The sequence below is a fragment of the Chelmon rostratus genome, chromosome 1, assembly GCF_017976325.1.
Source record: "Chelmon rostratus isolate fCheRos1 chromosome 1, fCheRos1.pri, whole genome shotgun sequence".
In the NCBI taxonomy this organism is placed as follows: domain Eukaryota; kingdom Metazoa; phylum Chordata; class Actinopteri; order Chaetodontiformes; family Chaetodontidae; genus Chelmon; species Chelmon rostratus.
The window spans coordinates 16,981,652-17,003,250 of record NC_055658.1 but is presented as its reverse complement, the minus strand read 5'-3'; the positions used below and the strand labels follow the sequence as shown (position 1 = coordinate 17,003,250).

The window sequence follows — 21,599 nt, the reverse complement described above, 5'->3', positions numbered from 1 at the left end:
ATAATAATACATCTCTTCTTTTATTATCATGTACAGACAGCTCATGATGAAAGAGAATTACAACTATCATAGGAACACATCATGAAAATGAAGGTTTAATGAATACTGAACAAGTTAAAATATTCACATGGACTTCCAGTAAATTAATGAAGAAGAAAAAACAATGGTGATGAAGCACTGAGTAGACAGATGGCAGAGGGATAAGTAACAAGGAATAACAATTACTTTTATAGGCAATTAAAATTTTGTGACACTATGCTGGCAGCAGTACAAAATAATCACACCTGTGTTCAGTCTTGATTTCCTGGTTTGGTTTCCTGTACTAGCCACAAGGTTATGTCAAGATTTCTTCACTTTACCCAAATAAGCTTTGAACAAAAAATAGTATTAATGATAGATGCTGATAAAATAAATATTCTAGAGCTAAAAAAAAAAAAAAGCAAAAACAACTAAAACCTCCTCCGCAGCACTTCCCTTGTACTGCCACTGTGGTACTGTCCCAAACAACACTTTTACCAATTAATGCTTTATGTTACAGGTTGCTATAATTACAGTTATGTTTGGGTTCCCAAATTTTGATGGGAAAAAAAGTCTTATATGCAGTCTGATGCCTGTAAAACTGAATGAATGACTCTCCTCTTCTGCTCGGTCGAGTAACTGCTGCCACCCAGCGACTCCAAGCAGCTACTGCATGTGGAATGATCAGATCTGTCAAAACAATACTTCATCCTGGGTGCAGTAACCTACAGCTTTCTTGCATAGCCTAAGTGCCATCTCAACAAACCAAAGGAAGTCTGGAGAAGGAAGTCCCCTTCTAGAAATTTCAATGATTAGACAAGGGTGGAGACACTTTAGGGTAGAATCAATTAATTAGACTGCCTTAAACTATGGGTGATTGGGTTTTTGCACGCAACTATAGAAAACTACAAATACTTTTGTTTTCAAGTGTGTTCAAACCATGAATGTGATTCAAACTCATAGCCAATGACTGCCTCGTAATGTCCAAGATCTCGTTTATCCTTACAGTAGTACGGTTGTCTGGCTACGCGAGACCTCACAATTGCGCGAGCACTCGTAGGCAAGACTGTCACGGCCACGGCACGCTCTGCTCGTGCTACATTCAGGAATCCTCGGTAAGGGATACACTGAAACATGTTATCAAGTGGAGGACGCAACCGAGTAAACATCCAACAAAGATTTGAGCGAGTACAAATATTTTTAAACATTCGTCACAACTTGTGAACACTCACTCAAATCTATGCGTGATGAGTTACTAAATGGTAGCATAGTTCATAATAGACAAAATGCAACAGAAATCCAAAAATCACTGACTTGAGGTGCATATCCTATATTTTACCAACTTGCTGAGGATAAACAAAAAACAGAATGATAAGTACTTTTTGTCCATTCATAAATTAAATTGCCCCTCTTTGATCAAAATCTTCGATATTTTGAAGAAACGCGTTTGTTTTGGGGTGGATATTTTAATGACTCACCAATGCATTCCAGCTAAATTTTTACATTTGGTGTGTAACCTAGTCATAAGAAATATCTCGGATGGGTCATACATTTTCAACCTGAGTAATAAGCTGGAATAATAAGTGGAAATAATACGAGCCGCATCAAACGCATCAGCGGCTGGCCGTTGGTTTTCTACCGCCCCCTTGCTCGGCCTGAAAGCAATTCACTCTGATGACGTCACTCGCAGAGTTGTCATGGCGTCTTTGGGACCGAAGCTGCTGCTGCAATTTAGCTAAAATCTGTCGACCGTCTGTAAATCGAAATGGAGAAAAATGCAGCCCTGCATCGAGACATTGACGGGAGCTCTTTGTGTGCCACGATTGCGGGAGAGATGGGCGATGTTACGGCTGTCGGCGGAGTGAAAGGAACAGTCGAGAAATGCAAGAATAGTGAGGCTTCTCTCAGTACTTTGGTTAACGTTAGTTGTAATAACAGCACCACAAATGTTAGTGCTCCCATCGCCGTTAATGTCATAGCCAGTGACGGGAAGTCTGACGTGCCAGAAGTGATCGAAGTCCTCCCCGTGCAGGAGGATAAGAAGAAGGACACGGCGGCGAGCGGATCGTGGTCGGGGTCCGGGGATCAGATCATTAACGGGATGGGGCATGACTCGGTGCTGGCTGCAGAAGATAGCGAGGGTGGTGCCTCAAAGTTAGTAAACAACAAAACCGACGGCCCGTCCTCACCTCCTGCGAAGGAGAGCGCGGATATGCAGGCTGAGGTTGTGGCTTGTGCAGAAAGTGAACCGACAAAACTTGCCAAACCGACTCATCTGTGTTCGGACAATGCAATCGCAGCAAGCGTCAAGCCGGAGCTGTCCGGTGATCACACCTTATCGGAGGGATTGCCGAGTGGGAGTGACCCCGATCCCAGCCTTGGTGGAGAGTCCCGAAGCATAGATTCTCTCGAGTCCTTCTCCAACCTAAACTCCTGCCCCAGCTCCGATCTGAACAGCGATGGGCTGGAGGACAGAGGACTGGCCCTGGCCCTGCAGAGCGAGTACGGGGCTGATGGGACAAAGACTTCGTGCGCTAAGGACCGGGCCGCCGGCCAGTCCATATACCACATTAAGTGGATCAAGTGGAGGGAGGAGAATACGCCGATCATCACCCAGAACGAGAACGGCCCCTGTCCATTACTGGCAATTATGAATGTCCTTCTGCTTGCATGGAAGGTAAAGGCTCTGAGCGTAGATCAATGGAAACTTGATTACAAGTTAATGCAAATAAGCTCTTTTATAGCTCTGAGCTCCATCAGCAGTTGTTTTATACAAACTAGGTTTCCTAATAGTTAACATGCACATCTGTAACATTAAATCTTAGTGCTTCTCTATCCCTCACTTTATGAAATGAATTACTGTTTAGACATGTTCATTTTAGCATTACATCTGAGTTTATTTTAGCCAGTAGGTGATGCATGCTGACAAGTGGTGTGATGTGTGTCTTTTGCAGGTTAAGATGCCGCCTATGATGGAAATTATAACCGCTGAGCAGCTGATGGAGTATCTTGGTGAGTGTTTCTAGATATTACACGTTTTACACTAGACCAAGCTGGTGCCGCATCAGTGATCCAAGGGAGAAAATTTAATAATGATTATATTAAGCAATGTCACCTCACTGGATGTGGCCTGCTGCTGCTTTTCCTTTTTCACCAAGCTTCACATGTACAGTAATAACCTTGCAGAATTTATTATAGTTTACTACAATAATAATATGTTTGCCTGCTTTTAGATAGGCACCGACTTGAGTCTACACCCAAGTAAACATACCAGCCCGTAAAGCCTCCGGCACTGAATTTCAGCAGCCTAGTAAACATTCTTGGGTTTCATGTCCCTTCAAATGAGCAGTTCCAGTCAGATTAAGGTCATTCAGAGTCAACAGAGGAAGAGCCCAGAACAGGGGAATCCCCCATGAGCCATCTTCTGCTCTTGCATAGGAAACAGGAGCTATCTCTTCTCTCTGGCTGCGTCCTGCCCTTCATAACTAAAATTACTCTACAATATCAAAGTATAGGGTGTCTGATTACAGCAGGGGTTCTTCAGAGGTGAAGCCGGTCCTCTGTCCACTGTCCACTGACATGTGAGGGCTAAAATAATCCACATCGCGGCACTATAGGTGAACTCTTTAATGGTACGTTTTCCGCGCACTGTGACTCTTTAGCTCACCGGTGTCTGTTGGCTACCGCGATGTGAGCAGTGCTCTCATCTCAAGTTTCAAGTTCATTTCGCACTTTGAACAGCAAACAGGTTTTCATCAAATTGCAGACATGTATGTATGCACGTACTGTACAAGCATAAAGACATATACAGCATGATGTGGAAATAAAGCAAGATGAAAATAGAAATAAGCTTAAACACAGTTTGAAACCCAAGGAATGGGATAAAAATGAAAACAGGTCAAACACAATTCAAACCAGAGGATAAAAGTGGGTGCATCTGAAAAACATCAACAGAGCATCTCTATAAATTGCAGTTAAATAATGAGGGAATTTAGCTTTTATTCCCTCTAAAGGGGCCCATTTGTGTGGTATTTGCGAGGATGAGTTCACCTTGTGCTGGCGTGTCATTACTGCACGCAAAGTTAATGTTGTGTAATGTTCAGGGGCTGCTGGACAACTTCAAAACTTGGCACTGTTTTGTCATAACACATACGCGCAAACACCGAAGACAATGAAGCACAAATGTGGTGTTGGAAGGGCGGTCGTCAGTCAGTGGCTCAGCAGTGTAGCGTGCCAGTGATCCACACACGCACAGAGGCAGGCAGAACCAGATATTAAGGGGAGGATCAGAGATGGCCACAGTTCACTTGAGTACAGAGCAGTGAGGGGGTTTTCCTTGTTGTGGACATATTGTAGTAAAACCACTCAGCTGGCTGGCCCACTGCTGGAAAAAGAATCTTGCCTCGCACTGAAATCTTCATCTGGGGTGACAGCGTAGAAATCCAGTCAGAAGAGTTTTTTAAAACTGCAACCAGCAGCAAGGTCGTTCTGTCCAAACGGCTCGTAAAACACAGCCACAAAGACTCTATGAGCCTGACGGGTGTATCAGTTTAGCTCATAAAGCATAAGTTTGCACGCTAATCAAGAGTCAAACACGTAGCTCGTTTAGGATTGGATGACTGTTTCTCCCAGCATGCACATGAACAAATCATCATGCCTTTCTAGGTCAGTCATTACTATTAGAAAGCACAAAGTACAAGAAAACAAGTTAAAAGCCTTTTTTTCTGGATGAACTTCATTCATTGTTTGCTTGAGCAAAATCCATATGAAAGCATTTTTTTCCCCTCCAAGTGTAGCTGTTTTTACTTAGTGAAGTCGTTGATGACAAGAGGTCGATGCATTCCTGTGAATAATCCTCAGGAAAAGTATGTGTTGACAGTGCAGCACGATACTCTCGCCAGTCCCTAATAAATTAATGAGTCTCCGTGAAGCATTTTGGAAAATACTTGCACAAGAGTTTTAAAAGTGAGGAGTAGACCGCAATAAAACCTTAAGAGCAGTAAAAAGAATATATTTCCATAACTTCCGTTGCAAATTGAAACTATGTGAGTACTTTGAATGTTTTGCACGCACTTTGAAGGAAAGAAATTTTTGAGCAATATACTATGCATACTATACACGTGTTGTAGTGTAAGGTGTAGTTTTGTAAAGACGCGTTCATGACAAGAAAGCAGCGTGTTTGTAGTGCTGATCAGCCTGAACAGAGCTGGAGCCAGACAGCTGCCAGGCTGTGGTGTCCCCCACTGCTACAGAGACGAGGCGGCAGAGGCCGCCGGTGGACAGGAACTCCACTGGTTCTACATATCTGGAACAGCCTTTTCTCGAGGAAACAGCTGGCCAGTTCTAACCCCACCCCCCACAAGTGGCTACTTAAAACCTCTCAAAACATCTGTCACCGTCTATACAAACGCTTAAGGCCGAAGCTGCTGTGATGATCAGTGCCAGTCAAGGTAGTGATTGTTCGCTCTGCCAGGACAATATAAGCCAACGTCTCTCTCCATGTGTCACTCTGCAGGAGACTACATTCTGGAAACCAAGCCTAAAGAGATATCGGAGGCTCAGCGGCTAAACTACGAGCAGGTAAGGCCTGGCTTATCGCTGCGGAGTATCAGTATTAAAACAGGCATGTGTTTTTGCTTATGTGTGTGCATTAGTAAGCTGCTGACTGTTCATGGTACTCGAGGAGCGCAGGGCCTTTGGGATGAGCTCACCCTCTCTCTCTCTCTCTCTCTCTCTCTCTCTCTCTCTCTCTCTCTCTCTCTCTCTATGTATGTGGTAAACATAATTGTGCAAGTTTAACTTGAGCTCTCACTTTTGTCTCACCGACACACTCCGAACATCTCAGCTGTTCTCTTCTCGCTGCCATTATTGATGTACTTTCGCCATAAAGTGAGATGCACACTGCTCTGATGTGTCAGCGGGCACAGGCAGTATAGCTGCATGCTCACACCAAAGCGGGTTTGCACATTTGCATTGAGGCAGCAGATAAGGTCAGCGGATGTTCCCTAATATGGAAAAACGCATCGAGTTGATTGCAAACCACAAAAAACTGCAGCTTAGCTTTTTTTTTTTTTTCCACAGCTCTATGGGTTACATAAGATGTGTCTTGCAAGGCCCAGGGAACAACAGGGGTCAGGAGTGTCAGATTATGTTGTTTCACATGGCTGTGAATGCTTAGAGACGCATGGCTGGGTTCAGCTCCCGGCTATTACTGAGGCGTGTGTGTGTGTGTGTGTGTGTGTGGCTCACCGTGAGAGGCACTTGGAGATGGAGCTCCACTTCCAGCTCCTCTGCTTCCTCCCATCTCCACTGCCTGCCCACGGAGTGGGAGAGGCCCTGCCTCTCCTCCTCATGCGTGGCAGAGCACCAGCACATCTGTGAGTGATTTGAAGCCACACTTGTCCCTCTTTCTGAGAGGAGAAAAAAAAGTAACATGCAGCCTCCTCGTAGAAGCTCACTGTGACAGCCTTTTCTAAATTTAAGTCAAGCTGAAATACAACCTCTTAAATAAATCAGTGCTGTCCTCAGCATGCACAGTTAAAGTTAGGGAGTGGTTAGAGTTTGTGTTGCATAGTTATTATGGCAGTCTAATCCTAGACACTGGCCTGGGAGCTCTTCTGTATGTGGGTGTCCTCATGTCCGTGCGCTGACTGTGTTTGACACAGTGTGTGGAGACTGGAGTGGGCAGGGCTCCGGGATGCTGGGAGCTGGGATCTGAGAGAGAGGAAGTCTGAAATGTGTCCGTGTGCATGTCAAACAAAAAGGTGTCGTCTTAATGTGTTTTGGAGAGATGCGTTTTCATTGCGTATTGGATTGTTATAAGATGCAGCTGATGCCGCCCTGACTTTGAACAGTAGGAGTTCGTAGCAGAAGTAGTTCTATTTATAAATTCGTCTTAAAAAACCTCATCTGTCACAGGAGTGTATGAGGATTAAAATAGCAGTTGCACGGCTGCTCTTTAGCTATTGTTAAATATTTACTCGGAGGAGCTGTGGAAGCGAGATTGTAGTTTTGCGCTGCGTTTGTCTCGGTGGACTCAGCTCAACACCACTCTTACAAGGCAATTCATTCACGATGACTGTTCAGCCACCGGAGAAAATGTCTTAAGGAGCCACTTTTGTTTCCATGTGGTCATTCACAGTGAAGGGCGTCAGTCTTGCGCGTTTCTTCAGCCTTACTTTTGCTCTGAGTACAGCAGATAAAAGCGTCTTCACCTTCGCATGTTTGATGATTTTTTTTTCAGACATATCTGTTCGGTAGACCCCCTGGTATTCAAATTAAAGGCCCTCTGGATAAAGATCTGTCTCTAATTAAGTAGAGAGACATTAACTGAGATTAAAATCACTGATGTTGATGTCGGAGACAAAGAAATGGTTTCTTTTAAAGTTAGAATCGTGAAAGCTCCTAACAGGAGGAACAGGAGAGACTCTGCTATCTGTCAAAAAGGTCCTGTGTTGGGCACTGATTTAATTCAAGATCTGTCTAATTCTAAGATCAGAAATTAAGCTGTATGCAGGGTTTGTTAGATACACGTGTGCATTTCAATGGAATCCATTATAGTATCTCCAATGCAAATGTCTTGTATCTTTATGAGGCTTATAATCAGTTTATGTTTGGAAATAATTCAGCTCTGCAGTCAACATATTTGGTGGCGATGCTGTGCTGGATTGCATTATATTAAGAGGAGTTCTGCCCTTCTTATGTACGTAAATGGAGGCTAACTTTAGAAACATTAGAAAAACATAAGATTATCTTGACGATTAATCCAAAAACAGCGTAGAGCAGTGACAGCTGCTGATGTGTGCCAGGATTCAACACAGTATGACCCACATTGTGGGACATCACAGTCTTGTAAACTGTTGGTTATTTACAGCTCCCTCCGATGGGTCATGGCATTATGTAATGGTTTACTTTTCTTCTCCAGTGATTGATAAGTTGTTGTCTTCTTAGGCTCACAGATTTGATGTGTATATATTTTTTTAGATTTCTATGACACGAATGCAGACAGACTCATTAATTTTGCATCAACGTGCACATGATAACTGACAGTCGAGTTCCCTAAAGTGGCACAAAATATGATCACAGTGTCAATCCTGGTGTGTATTTCTCATCTAAAAACTGTTGCTCAACTGTGCCGCTTGGCAAAATGTTTTGGTGGGAAACAGCTCAGTCTCCAATGTCCTTTATATTTTTACCTAAGTTTGAACAGAGCGAGGCTTGATTGTAGTTTGATTTCTTGGCTCCATGCTTTCACGGTTACATATGTCTTATCAACTGGGAAAGCTTTGTGCGAACCAGATCCCTCATCTCGGCTCTGTTATGCCATATTCTGTCAACTGTCAGTTAATTACACAAAGGCTTTTGCTTTCAGGTAAATTTAGGCTGAAAGGCAACCAAGAGGGAGAAACCGGGACACTGAATAGTGGAAAAGCCTCGGTAGAATTCTGGGCTACTGTTGTAAAGTGGAAATGCATCCAACACGAGCGCAGACGAATGTGAGTGATGCAGTGCTAATCATCTGATCTGCGAGCGCTCATCTGCTGTTGGAGCCCTCTGCCCTAAAGTGAAGAGATGTGGTCCATTACACAGCCCTGCTAATCCTGCCATCACTGCTGCTCATAATCGTCCTAATCCACACTCTCAGATGGGCCAGCTGAAGGCTTTTCACCTCAGCTCTCTGCTCCAAGCATCAAAGCTGGAGCGGCTCGCTGTTCGTGGGCCGTACAGTAACTCGACTGTAAACTTGGATGTAAAATTTCATATTATGAACACACGAAAGGATCGCAATACATTCACAATGGTGACGGGGTTTTTTTGGTCAGTGGAACAACAGTCAGAGGGAGTGTTGTTATACTGCCTTTGAAATTAAGATCACAATATAAACAAGATTATGTTAACAATGCTGATATCACAATATGGCAAAATATATGCAAAATCACTGTGATCCACTACTATAATCTACACCAGACCAAACTTTTTAACAGACCAAACACTCATTTTCTAAGGTTTTACTTACATTTTGCTTGGAACTATTAGTTTGGACAGCAGAATTAAAGATGATTAAACAACATGATGACATAATTACAATTTGATACCCCCGAAAGTCGATAAACTGTGATGTTTCAAAGCCGGTAAACTGCAAATAGATCTGTTCGTAGACTCAGGTTTATTGTTCTGGTAGCTATAAATGAACGTTCTTATCTTTCAGGTAATTTAAGTCGATTGTGAAGGAGCTGAAATCAAATCATTCACAACTGCACGCTCATAATAAAGTTGGAGGGTTCAGCTGCAAGGCTTATCTTGATCTCAGAGGTAAATGGCGGCAGAGGCTTAGAGCCAGCTGGGAAACATTGCTTTGAGGCTGAATGCAAGACTTTAGTCTGTTAGGTGATGTGATGAGTATATAAGGTATTTTCTCTGATGTTCACACAGTGCAGTAAAGGGTTGATGAATGCCTCACTCATAATTTAAGGATGAATGGTTTTCATAGTGGAGATGTTTCGTCTTCTCGAACCGTTCAGACTCTGATTGGAATTAAAAGACTTTCTTTCTTTTTATGTATTTCTTGGAAGCCTCCTCTACCAGAGAGAAATACACACACAAAACAGTTTAAAGTTAAACCATTTGATTTTTAGAACAATGTAGCCAGCAACATGTATGCAAGCACACTAATATATCAGAATCAATTATTTTGCTAAGCAAAGCAAGCAACAAGTGGAACAGTAGACTTTTCTAACTGCAATGTTATTTCGTAAAAATTGCAGCAAGGCAAAGTGTGCTGATGTGTTGGGCTTAAAATCATGTTATAGTGCCATTTTCCCATTTCACCAATAAAATCAGTCTCACACACATATCAGAAACGTGGGCAGAAGAAGATCGAAGAAGCCACCAACCTTCCAATTAAAGGCTAGTTGAATATTAGTTAGTTCTAATTTTATTATCTCACATAACAAAGTTCTGATGCTTTCTTACCAGTGTGAAAAGCAAAAAAAAGCAGCATGGAGTGGTTCTCAGTTCTGTTTGGGCCACATGATCAAGGAAGAAGTCAAATCCAAGTAAAATCCAGTCCAATTAAAACCCACAGAAACCCAGTGGTAGATGTGTTTTAATGAAACTTGTAAACACCCGGCAGTTGGTACTGCTGCTGTTCTTCTCCGGAGCGTAAAAAGTCAGCATCTGCCTCTATGTGCATTCACATGGAGAACACTGGTAAGATGGTAAAGAGCTGTTGTGGAATGGGCTGTGCAGATTTAGAAAGAATTCAGGCAGAAGTTTGTACAGACTGCGGAAGGCTAAAGGGAGGTGAATGAAGGCAAAGCAATACTTTCTCAGGCTGCATGTCTGCTGACAGCCAAAATATCATATGAAGCTGTCAATCATTTCAGACATGCTTCTGCTACTTTAAAATAGGCCAGAGGGTCTTTTTCTAGGGGTGTGAGCTTTTCGGGGTGATATTGCTGAAATAAACTTAGAGCAGCTCTGTTTGCACCACTTTGTGTTCTGGGTTTGAGGGGGTTCTGGGTTTTGCTCAGTAAGTGTATCAAGATAAGTCTGTAAACCTGCCCTGGCCACCTTGATGCCTTCAGGCTTTGTTTTGTGGGACGATACTTCCCTGGTGTGGACCTACATACTGTATCTACACCAGGACGCTCGATTTCTGGCTGCATTTCAGTGTCCACAGACCACTGACTGAGTGGTACATAGCGCAGGGCATTGTAGATCCTGACGGCCTTTACTTTGTCAAGATTTTTGTGTTTTCCTCCTGGTGTCACAGCTCAGTGTGTTCACAGTGAGAGGGGGTTGGTATCATGTGAGAAAGTGACGTCAGTGCATACCTTCTGCTACAGTGAGTCACCTCCCATCATCTAAAGACAGTTCTGGAGATGAAGTCATTTAAAGTTGATATTTTGTGACTCACCAAGTAAAGTTTGTGACCCTTCCATTCTGGCCAGCAATAGAGACATTGCTGAGTGAGATCTAAGCTGTAGGATGAACTCTGTAGTTGTTTGTTGGTGATGAGCACTGATTTCTGTGGAAAAAACTTCTGATATAATACAATCTAATTTGGCAGATTGCACCCTTAAAACGCCCCCAGAATTGAGTCATCGGTCTCACATGACCGTACTAAACATTTAGCATTTCAGCGGCGACCTGGTGGGCTAGAGGCTGAACATGTAGTCGCAGCAACCCCTGTTGATGACCATCACATTGCACGCCATTCCTCCTCTCCCTCCCCTTTCATTTCCTGTCATGTCTCTATAGTCCCATATCAATAATAGAGGCAAAAATGCCCCCCAAATCAAACAAATGTAGGATTTATCATCAGACTATTATTATTATATTTTGTCCACCCCTTGGTTATCAAAAGGAAATATCGTGTTTCACAACGATGAGCCTGAGAGCTTACGTAGAAATGTAATATCAAATGGTTTCCTGCCAGAGACATCCATTTCTTCTTGTGGTCGAAGGCTGATTGACAGTAAGCAGAGCACAACCTAATAAGAGCGTTACATATGAAAACACTCAGCACAGTCACAGTGTGGTAACTATAATGCAGAAATATTTGACAAAACTTGATTATTACATGAAGCAGTTGCATTGCATAGGATGGCAGCTAATGGTTTCTCGTAAAGGTAGAAAAATCAATAGTTCCAGCTATGCTGACTGTGTGCAGACAACCAGGAATAATGTAGCAAATAAGGACAGCTCGCAGTACATGGCAACAGCTGGATCGGACACAGCTTCGGTTCTGTGTAATGTTCACAGCGCACAAGCAAGCATGTCTCTTTTGAAGAGATTTGTTCAGGTAAACCTGAAAAAAAATGAATTGCAATTTTTTTGACAAATACTGCAGTAGTAATATGAGTCACAATTTTAGTGTAGAGGGTAATTTTATGATTTGTTTTCGCTGGCATCTCTTTAGCCCCACAAAAAATTACATCTCCTGTGATTTGGACATTGTACTTGGCAAATGACATATTGCGATTTCAGTAATATTTTGATCAATGGTTACGCCTTATTCACATTGTTTCACCCCTTTGCTGCATTGTTATCACACAGTTTATAACAGAAACCTGAAGCGCTGTTTGTCTCCTTGTTCTCTAGAACATGAGTGATGCCATGGCCGTGTTGCACAAGCTGCAGACAGGTCTGGATGTGAACGTGAAGTTCACAGGGGTGCGAGTCTTTGAGTACACCCCAGAGTGCATCGTGTTTGATCTGCTGGACATCCCTCTCTACCATGGCTGGCTGGTTGACCCCCAGGTGAGATGAACCTTATTCATCATTGCTGATTCTCTTCACCTGCCTGAAACCAGCTTGTTTTATTGTTCTCCTGTCCATCTTCGACAGGCGCTTTTCTTAGCAATGTTACCAAGTGCTTCAGAAATAGATAACATACAGTAAAGCAATAGTAAAATATGAATAGAGAAAATAAAATGCAAAAGAATGTTGAAAAAGAATGAGATATAAAAGTAGTGGTAGATTTAGCAATTCTAATCTCAGCAGGTAAATCACTCCAGAGTTTGGGGGCCCAGACTGCAAAAGCCCCTGTAAAAATACTCAAAGGATAAGAACGATCTAATTTTTGAAAGAAACATGACTGAACATCCTTTATCTTCTTTAATGTTATGTGACAAGACTCCAAGATTGCAGACTATCTGACTGAAAGAAATGGACATTATTTCCGTTCTGTCATTGATAAGTTTGAGGAAGTTTTGAGAAGTCCAGAAATTGATACACAAAAGGCAGGTGGTAAACTGCAGATTGTAACAAGACATTTAACTGGGTGTCATCAGCATACCAGTGGTACTGTACATTATGTTAAGGTAATGACCTGACCCAAAGGCAGCATATAAATGGACAACAGAAGGGACCTAGGATTGACCCTTGGGAAGCCCCATGAATAAAATGGGAAACAGCAGGAGGGGGATTTCCAACAACAACAGAAAAGGTTCTACTAGACAGACAGGAACACAAGATAAGTTTATATGCAGCAAGGAGTAAGTCATTTGTCACCTTAATTAAGGCCATCTCAGTACTGTGTAAAGCTCTTAAACCAGACCGACTTATAGAAAATACTGTTGGCACTCATACAGGCAATTGGTTGAGAGGCAATAACTTTCTCCAACACCTCAGATAAGAAAGATATTTGAGAAGGTCTGTAATTGCTGAGGGTGAGCGGGTCAAGATTAGGTTTCTTTAAAATAGGTTGTCAATTGCATGTTTAAAATAAGAAGGAAAAATACCAGTGGCCAAGCAGCAGCTAATAATTTATAAGATGCAGGTACTGAGAGTGGGCTAGTTTGGAGGGAATAATGTGGATTTGGGAAGAGGATTTAATATGTGAGAGTTTCTAGAACTGAGAAGAAATTGGCTAAAATTGAGTCAGCACTGCACAGTGTGGCGGGCAGGGAGGGGGCAGATAGGACAAGTGTGTCTGAAACAATCAGAGTCCTAATATTCTCCACCTTTTTAACAAAATGATTCAGAAATACCTCCGCTAATTCAGGGCTAAGTTCAGTAGAATAGGTGGAGGAGCCACTCACAACAGAATCATTAATGTGAATGAATGTGTGGGAATTAAACTGGAGAAATAGGCTGATCTTGCCTCTTTAGCAGCAGTCTGATACTTGATCATGTGACTTCTCGGGATGTCAAAGGAGATCACCTCGACAGTTCCCACAATCAGCAGATGGGTTAAAAGTAATTTAGTTTTGAATTCATACTAACTTCATCTCTAGTACTACACAGTCCTGTGGTTTGTCCGGCTTACGTTCCCACCACAAACAAACAACTCCAGAGTTCTCTTGCAAACAGACCACCACCTTTTTAGGTGCTTTGTGTGCAGATGTGTTCAAATTACAGTGTTCACACCACCCTAAGTGAAGATAATTAGTGGGGAAATGCACCAGAGTACAGTTGAACTGTAGCAAAAAGGAATTCATGTAGGAGATTTATATATATGAGCAGTATGTCACCAGAATTTTCTTCTCTATTATAAATTTTGTATAAATCTGCTGTGTGTTTTTAGTAAAACAGCAGCAAAGCCTGGTGAATGTTCTTTCCCACAGTTTTTATCTATGTTTGCAGATGCATGACATTGTCAAGGCAGTGGGCAACTGCAGCTACAACCAGCTGGTAGAGAAGATAATATCCTGCAAACAGTCAGACAACAGTGAGCTGGCAGGGGAAGGTGAGTGCTTTCTCTTCACTCTCTCTCACTTTCTGACCTCTCTGACTCCACTCGAGTTTCGCCCTCATCTCTTCACATTCACATTCAGTATATGAGATATGCATCGCTGGACTGACCAGTGCAAACACGTTCTGCACAGAGACCGGGTTGAATTAAAACCAGGACACACAGTGCATGTGGCCACTCATCAAATGACCTACTTCCACGGCTCCCAGTTTCCTTACCGGTTTGTTGGTAACTTCACAAAAAGTATTTGCTCATTCAACACAGAGCTTCCTGAGCAGTGGTCTGCTGGGCTGCTGCCAAGTCTGCACATTAAGGCCTTAGTCGATGGCGACACTGATACAGAAGATTCGCTCCTTTTATTGTGTTTCTGCATTTGTAGCGTAGAAGTGACTGGTTTAAGTGGTTTGATGCCGACGCTACCCATCGCCGCCTCAGGAGAAGAATTAGCAAACACTTTAGATGGACTGATTTCATTCTGAGAAAACTAAACATCTCTGAGTTTTGCTGTCATGCTTTATTGTACTTGAAAATTTCACAGTAAGCATTCAGTGATTAGTTTCTTTCCTGTCAGTCTCCTGCGATGTGGCTCGATCGAGGGTAGACTGTCTCTCTGCCTGTTTGAGTATCGCTCTGATTCTGTGTGTGTTTCCTCCAAATTGAATGTTCTGTCTTACAGATGTCTCTTGCCATCTGTCTCTCAGCCTATATTGAGTTCACTATAGTAACTGCGACCACTTCCAGCAGCACTGAGTCAGAACGTTCAGAAAGCTGCCGCAGACATTACAGCAGGCTTTCCGACATGCTTTCCAAAGAGTGACCAGTGTTCATGAATGAATAAGAATGGCTTGATTTTTGATTGTAGCGCGGATGACTCATCCAGTGGTCTGTGGCCTAAGATGAAAATACTATGTAAATCAAAAAATAGTAGCAAATGAAAGTTATGCGTGGGCCCTCAGGAGCTCATCAAAATAAAAGCACCAATTTCGAGTCAGTTTTAAATCTGTCTGTATATTCTGCAAAATATGGCGCCTAAAAGCATAATTAATTATTCAAGTAAGACTCATCATGGGGCCATGCTTCTACGTTTGCTAATCAATCACAGATTCCATCTCTCCCTCTTTGTTTTCCTGTGTGCCCCACCTCATCCTAGGCATCGTGGCAGAGCAGTTCCTGAACAGCACGGCCACTCAGCTGACGTACCACGGCTTATGTGAGCTCACGTCCACCGTGCAGGAGGGGGAGCTCTGCGTCTTTTTCAGGAACAACCACTTCAGCACCATGATCAAGTACAAGGTCAATACTAACTAAAAGTACTTCACAGTAACTGTAGGTGTTATTTGCATGAGTTCGACCGACAGTGGTGCGTCATGGAGCTCATGAACTGTCCCTCCAGTCAGTGATTGTGTTATGTATGTAATATTTGAACGGTTATTTTGACAGACGTATTATTGCAAACGTCAGCAAAACTACCTTTCCAGTCTTACACAGATTTACCTATATTTTGTCTGTGAGCGAAAAAGTGTTCACTACGCAGACTTGCTGTAATGACACTTTCTCCAAACTGATGAAAGCTACATATTTGTGTATCACAGATATACAATATTAGACCAATCACGACATGCCTCTCAGACGTCCCCTTCAGTACATACACAACTGCGTCCTATCTCTAACAGCCTCTTGCCCACAGCTGGCTCTCCATGCCACAGCAGCACAGACAGACCTTTCCTGTTATCTACAGCAGGGGAAGTGGAGCCCGCTTGCTTTCTTGAACAGTGCTCTAGTGTTGCCAATGAAAGCAAAGCTGCATGTATCACCTATAACCCTCAAACAAAGCATCATGGCAGCCTAAGTTCTCAAGTGATCACTCAGCCGCAGACTTATGTGTATACAATCACACACAGAACAGCCACCTACAGATGGTGTGGGTGTGTGCTCATGTATGTGTGTATATAGTGTGAAACTGGTCAGATGTATGTAATGTGTATGTGGTTGTTTCTTAGGGCCAGCTGTACCTCCTGGTTACAGACCAAGGCTTCCTGACAGAAGAGAAGGTCGTCTGGGAGAGTCTGCACAATGTCGACGGAGACGGCAACTTCTGTGACTCCGAGTTCCGGTTACGGCCCCCGTCTGATCCAGAGACGGTGTACCGGGGCCAGCAGGATCAGATAGACCAGGTCTGAGCACTGATGCAGGCAAGACTAGCAGAACCAGCAAATTATCCACTCCAAAAACCATGATGTGCTTAATCACGATGTGTTTTTCACACCATCAGTCTACCACAAAAGCCGGAAAGCAAGAGCAGTAATGTCGTACTTGTCTCCACTGTGCATCCCTCTGGCAAACCCATTTTTAAGTTCACTTACAGAAATAAGAGAAATACTGGAGGACAAAAAGAAACAAAACACGACATCAAATCCTTGGAAACAGCAGAATAAAATCAACCATGCACCATCCCACACCTACAGCAAAGTGAAAATAAGAGTTCCTCAATAATAGATGTGTAACAGCTCCCCGTACTAGCTTTTTAGACACACGCACACAAACAGCCTGAAGAGCACATGGCAGGGTTGCTTGGCGCCCCCTCTGTTTTACCCATGCTTTGCTGCGCCACGCTGTCTCCACACTGGCCCCCAAATGCATTGGGTTTGTGTCTCCCAGGCATTTTTACTGGTTTCACAGCTGTCCGCTCATTGGTTGGCCAGAGCGGTCCAGACACGGAGCTCGCTGACAAATTGTCTGCCTCGCTCCCACACACAAAGGCCAGACAAGAGCATGGGGGCTATTACTTTTTATTCTCCTTGCTTACTCAGGCCCAGTCCTCCTTATCTTCAAGATAGAGCTGGTGGGAAAAATCCATTCCGGCAATTTTCTGCACTCATAATCAATTCAGTTAGATTGGAGAAAACTTGTAATGATCCCACAGGGGGAACTGGGTCTTTGCAGTGACAAAGTGCATAAGATAATAGAAGATACTGAACATAATACAATAATAAATACCAGCGTAAATGACGTTTTGTTAGACGTTTTGCTAAATACTACAAATGTATAATGCAACAAATGGAAACGAATAAAGACGGACGCAAATGGCTCAGTTAGTAAGTAAGGAGCTGCGGTTGTGTGTGGATTGGCCTGTGTGCAGTATAATATAATCAGAGCACAGTTCATACAGTAAACTTAAACATCACTCTGAAAGCTTTGCTTGTAAATCATCGGTCTCTTTCTCTCTCCGTTTGTGCGCGTTGTTGTGTGTCAGGACTATCTGATGGCGCTGTCACTGCAGCAGGAGCAGCAAAGCCAGGACCTACAGTGGGAGCAGCTCCCCGAGGGCATCAGCGACCTGGAGCTGGCAAAAAAGCTCCAGGAGGAGGAGGACCGACGAGCCTCCCAGTACTACCAGGAGCAGGAGCAGGAGCAGGCGGCGGCGGCGGCGGCGGTAGCAGCAGCGCAGGCACAGGTGTGGAGGGAGGGGAGTTGAGGGAGTCGGAAGCAGGTGGGAGAGGGAGGAGACGCAGGACTTTGAACAAATGTGGAGCATTTAATGTAGCAGAGAGGGAATATGTTGCCTTCTGGAAACAGATGTCAGCATCAGAATGTTTGAGCTATAAAGGAGGAACTGAGGGACTTTTTTCTTGTAATGCTGTTTAATCACTGTGGGGCCACACAGGCATTGTCCCTGGAGCTGTGTAGGTGCTGAGGATAGTCATGGCACCCCCTTGTTGCAGATATGTGACGTATACAGGGTACTGATGAAAGGATTTGACAGGGTCTTGGGTCTTCTTAGCTTGGGTCCTCTTGTCTTCTTCTTACAAGAATCTTTTTACTATCAGTTTTTCCAACAAATATGCACACAGTCTCACACAGCCTACATCAAATATTTTTGAACTGCATATAAAAATCTGAATCAAACAACCCAAAAACAAACACCCTTCCCTCCAGTTTCTCTCACTTCCTTCCTGCTTTTATCCCTTTTTACATCCATCCATTATATATATACTTAATCTATGAGCAGATGTCTAACATCTCTGTATCTTAAAGATCAGTTGGTTTCCAGATTTTTAAGAAATCTTTATCTCTAGGTTTTTTTTTACAGTTTGTCATATTTTTAAGGCAGATATTAATATTTGGCTTATCACTTTTTTTTTAGTTCAGAGCAATAAGTGGCTTTGCTTGAAATATGGACATGTCTTTGAATTGCAGCAGGGCCAGCAGGAGCCTGCCGAGGGAGACGAGGCGGACAGAGGAGGTGCGGGAGCAGGCGGAGCAGCAGCCGGCGCTGGGACGGCAGCAGCAGCCGGAGCCTCACCTAGCCCGGGAAAACAGTCCTCCAGCGGGGAGCGCAAAGCCAAGAAAGAATCGAAGGATAAAGACAAATGTGTTATTTTGTAACATACAGCGTGTCCGTGTGAGTGTGCGTGTTTTGTGCATTTGCTTATCTGTGAGGAAGGGGGACAGCATTTGTTTCTCCACGGACCGGACACGGCGGCGCGCAGCCCCCACCTGATGACAAACAAGGGAAAGTGACGTTTGAGGAGAGGCGCGGCAAGACCAACGGAGGACTCACTGTTCCCAAACCACTGGTGCCTGCTATCCTCTATCCTCAGTGGAACCTGGACAACAGAGGCAGGGACACTACAACGACAACTACCCCGTATCTTTCATAGAGTCGGCCAAACTTTGTTACAAGTTGCACAGTGCACTATATTTGTGATGTGGGGTCAAGTTTATTCGGGGTGGTATGTTTTATAGCAAAAGACACAATCTGAAGAAACAAAATGTCAACCTCTCACCGCGTTCTTTTCCAAAAAAAAAGGAGAAACCATTCATTTCATTCATTTGTCATTATTGCAGCTTATAAGCTTTTTTTGTACGTATCAATATTTGCAAAACGTATATAGACGGAGCTACTTCTCTGGTTTTAGTTGAGATTCACGTTTTATTTATGCTTTTTTTGTCAGAGGTAGCTTTTGGGAGAGCTTTTATTTTTTTGTGTAAGCTGAGAGGGATTTTCTCATAATATTGCCGGTTGGAAATCAATGTAACACTATTTGTGTCCCCTCTGAAACACTATGTACTTAAGGGTTAATTAATGCCAGATAGCTGCCAGATACTGTAGCTACCTAACAATACTCATCACAGCTTGCCCTGTTCAGATTTGCCTTACTGGAGTATGGCAGTGGTGTATTCTGCTCTGTCTGAATGTGAATGTGTGTTTGTTTTCATGTGTATGGTTTGTACAGTACACGTGTGCTATGTGGTATAATGGTGCGTGGTATACCTGTCTCATTTGCTGAGCGTCACTGATGTAACAGTTTTCAATTTGGAAATAGCCAAAAGTTTAGTTGAGATACAAATTTGGGACATTTAACGTCTTTTATGTTGTGCTTCAGCCTCACAAAAAATACATTTGGGATAGTTAAAACCACAAATACTGTGTTTAACTGAGGAACTCTTGTGTGAATCCGATGTTTCCGTGTGAGGCACAGCTAGCTTTGGCAGATTAGATTCTATTAGATGGCATCCAGGTTAGATAGTGTGGTAGTCCTGCAAGGCCCCTTTTCTTTCTCGCAGTCTCTTCTGGCAGCTTCCTGAAGAGATGCAGTGTGCGTGCAGGCACCATCATGAACTCCTCCATCAGCTTCTGGATGAAGAAGTTCCACTGCAGCCAGGTTTTGAAAAGAAATACCACAGAATTCAGCCATTTGCCTGTCAGATTCCCCCCCAGCCAGGAAAGCTCAGTTAATATTTGTGAACGTGTGCTGTTGTTTCCCCACACACCTGATGTACAGCAGGAGCTGAGCTGTCTTTGCAGGCACAGGATATACATTCTGAACACAGCAGTTCTGTGGTATCACCTTTTGACTTGTGTGCATTTCACTGCAGCATTGAGCGTGCAAACACACGATGTACATACTTACCTAATGCATTCTCCCAATGGATTTAGCTAGTGCTTTGTGCCATTATTGTACCATGGGACTGCCTCCTGAGAAACTTTTCTATCTATACATTCCAATTGGATGCCTTGACTCAAGCCTTCTGTTACAGACTGAGGGAGACAGTTGTCCGTGGAGGTCTTTTGCAGTGCTTATAAAGCGGCCTCCGTTATTCAGCGTCAGGAGGACTGTTACATGGAGGCAGCCGGCTACCTACCGTGTGGGAGCCCTTTCACATGGGCTCCATGGAGTGTGAGCTCCCTGTTCGTTTGGCCCTAACAAGGCTATGTTTTGTATATATACATAACGCCTTACAACATTTAAGCATAATTTCAAGGATAAAAGGAAACAGGCGTGTTACCAGAATGAGACAATCCATGCGTTTTTTTTTCACATGAACATCAGAAACACTCTCAGGCCTTTTCTGAAGGGACGCGTCCTCGAGTGTCTTTCTACGTCTCGGCGCAGCTCCTCGGCCTGCAGTCGCTTTCTCAGTCACAACTTCAAGTGTCTGTGTATGTACACATACAGCAACTATTTTGACACTTTGAAGGACTTAACACTATATTATTTAAGATCCTCATTGTTGAACTTCATACTAAAAAAAACAACAATGAATTAAGCTGCTCGTTATGTTAACTTGGACTACCTGATTAAAAGATAAAAAACCTCCTTGCACAGGGTTGAGGAATATTGTTAATTCTGTACACTTTTCATTGACCTTTTAGCAGTTTTTTTCCCCATGCAGCTTAAAAAATAACCCATAATCATAGGGTGAAAGCAAGATGGTAGAAGGGAGGCGTTCTGTGTTTTGTGTGTTTTTTTTTTTCTTGTCTAACTTTTTGTGAGTCTCACCTCATTTACGTATGTCTCTGCCCATCAAGTGAACATGCTGATTAAACATTCCGGTGGAAGTTTAAAAAAATGAACCTTCACTTTGGGCACTCTGACCTGATGTGGAAAATGTTACGTTGGTGTTTGTATGAGTGAAAGAAGTGCAGAGTGACACACGCCACACATTTTTATTGTTATTATTATTTCAGATTTACTACTGTGGATTAGCTTGCTATCCCTAGTCTTTATCACCAGGATTTGATATTTTCTTTGTGACATGTTTGTTTTGCCCTAGTTTTCTTAAGACGAATCGATCAGAAGGATATTGTGTGTTTGGTGTCTCAAAGTGGTTTGTTGTATGCCTTGTAAAAGTGACGGTGGGGTAAATGCTGTGAGAAAATTGGTGTTTTGACAAGGTGGTCGTTGAACAAATAGTCGTCGTAATTGGTTTTGCACTGTTACATTGATATGCACTAACAGAAGAGAAACATACCTCATTTTATACAGAACATAATTTGTGCAAGAGTGCTATTGTTCTTTGGGTACCTTTTAAAAACTGAATAATGGCCAAAAGAATTATCTCAAGGTGGTAGCGGTAGCTTAAGCCAGCTGATTAA

General features: G+C 43.1%; 1 protein-coding gene across 1 annotated transcript; it reads left to right on the top strand.

Moving 5' to 3' along the window:
* Positions 1–1,715: 1,715 nt before the first annotated feature.
* mindy2 (MINDY lysine 48 deubiquitinase 2) lies at positions 1,716–20,958 on the top strand. Its single transcript, XM_041933676.1, has 9 exons — positions 1,716–2,695; positions 2,973–3,030; positions 5,534–5,598; positions 12,124–12,282; positions 14,110–14,212; positions 15,369–15,511; positions 16,219–16,392; positions 17,472–17,672; positions 18,416–20,958. Exons 1-9 carry the CDS (start codon positions 1,784–1,786, stop codon positions 18,602–18,604), a joined length of 2,004 nt encoding a protein of 667 aa, XP_041789610.1. The 5' UTR covers positions 1,716–1,783; the 3' UTR covers positions 18,605–20,958.
* Positions 20,959–21,599: the final 641 nt, after the last annotated feature.

What these genes read in the sequence shown, in the direction of transcription:
- mindy2 (XM_041933676.1), top strand. Translation starts at nt 1,784, where the DNA reads ATGGAGAAAAATGCAGCCCTGCATCGAGACATTGACGGGAGCTCTTTG. An exon ending in GCACCATGATCAAGTACAAG is followed by an intron (nt 15,512 to 16,218) that starts GTCAATACTAAC and finishes GTTGTTTCTTAG; the next exon opens with GGCCAGCTGTACCTCCTGGT. An exon ending in AGCAGGATCAGATAGACCAG is followed by an intron (nt 16,393 to 17,471) that starts GTCTGAGCACTG and finishes GTTGTGTGTCAG; the next exon opens with GACTATCTGATGGCGCTGTC.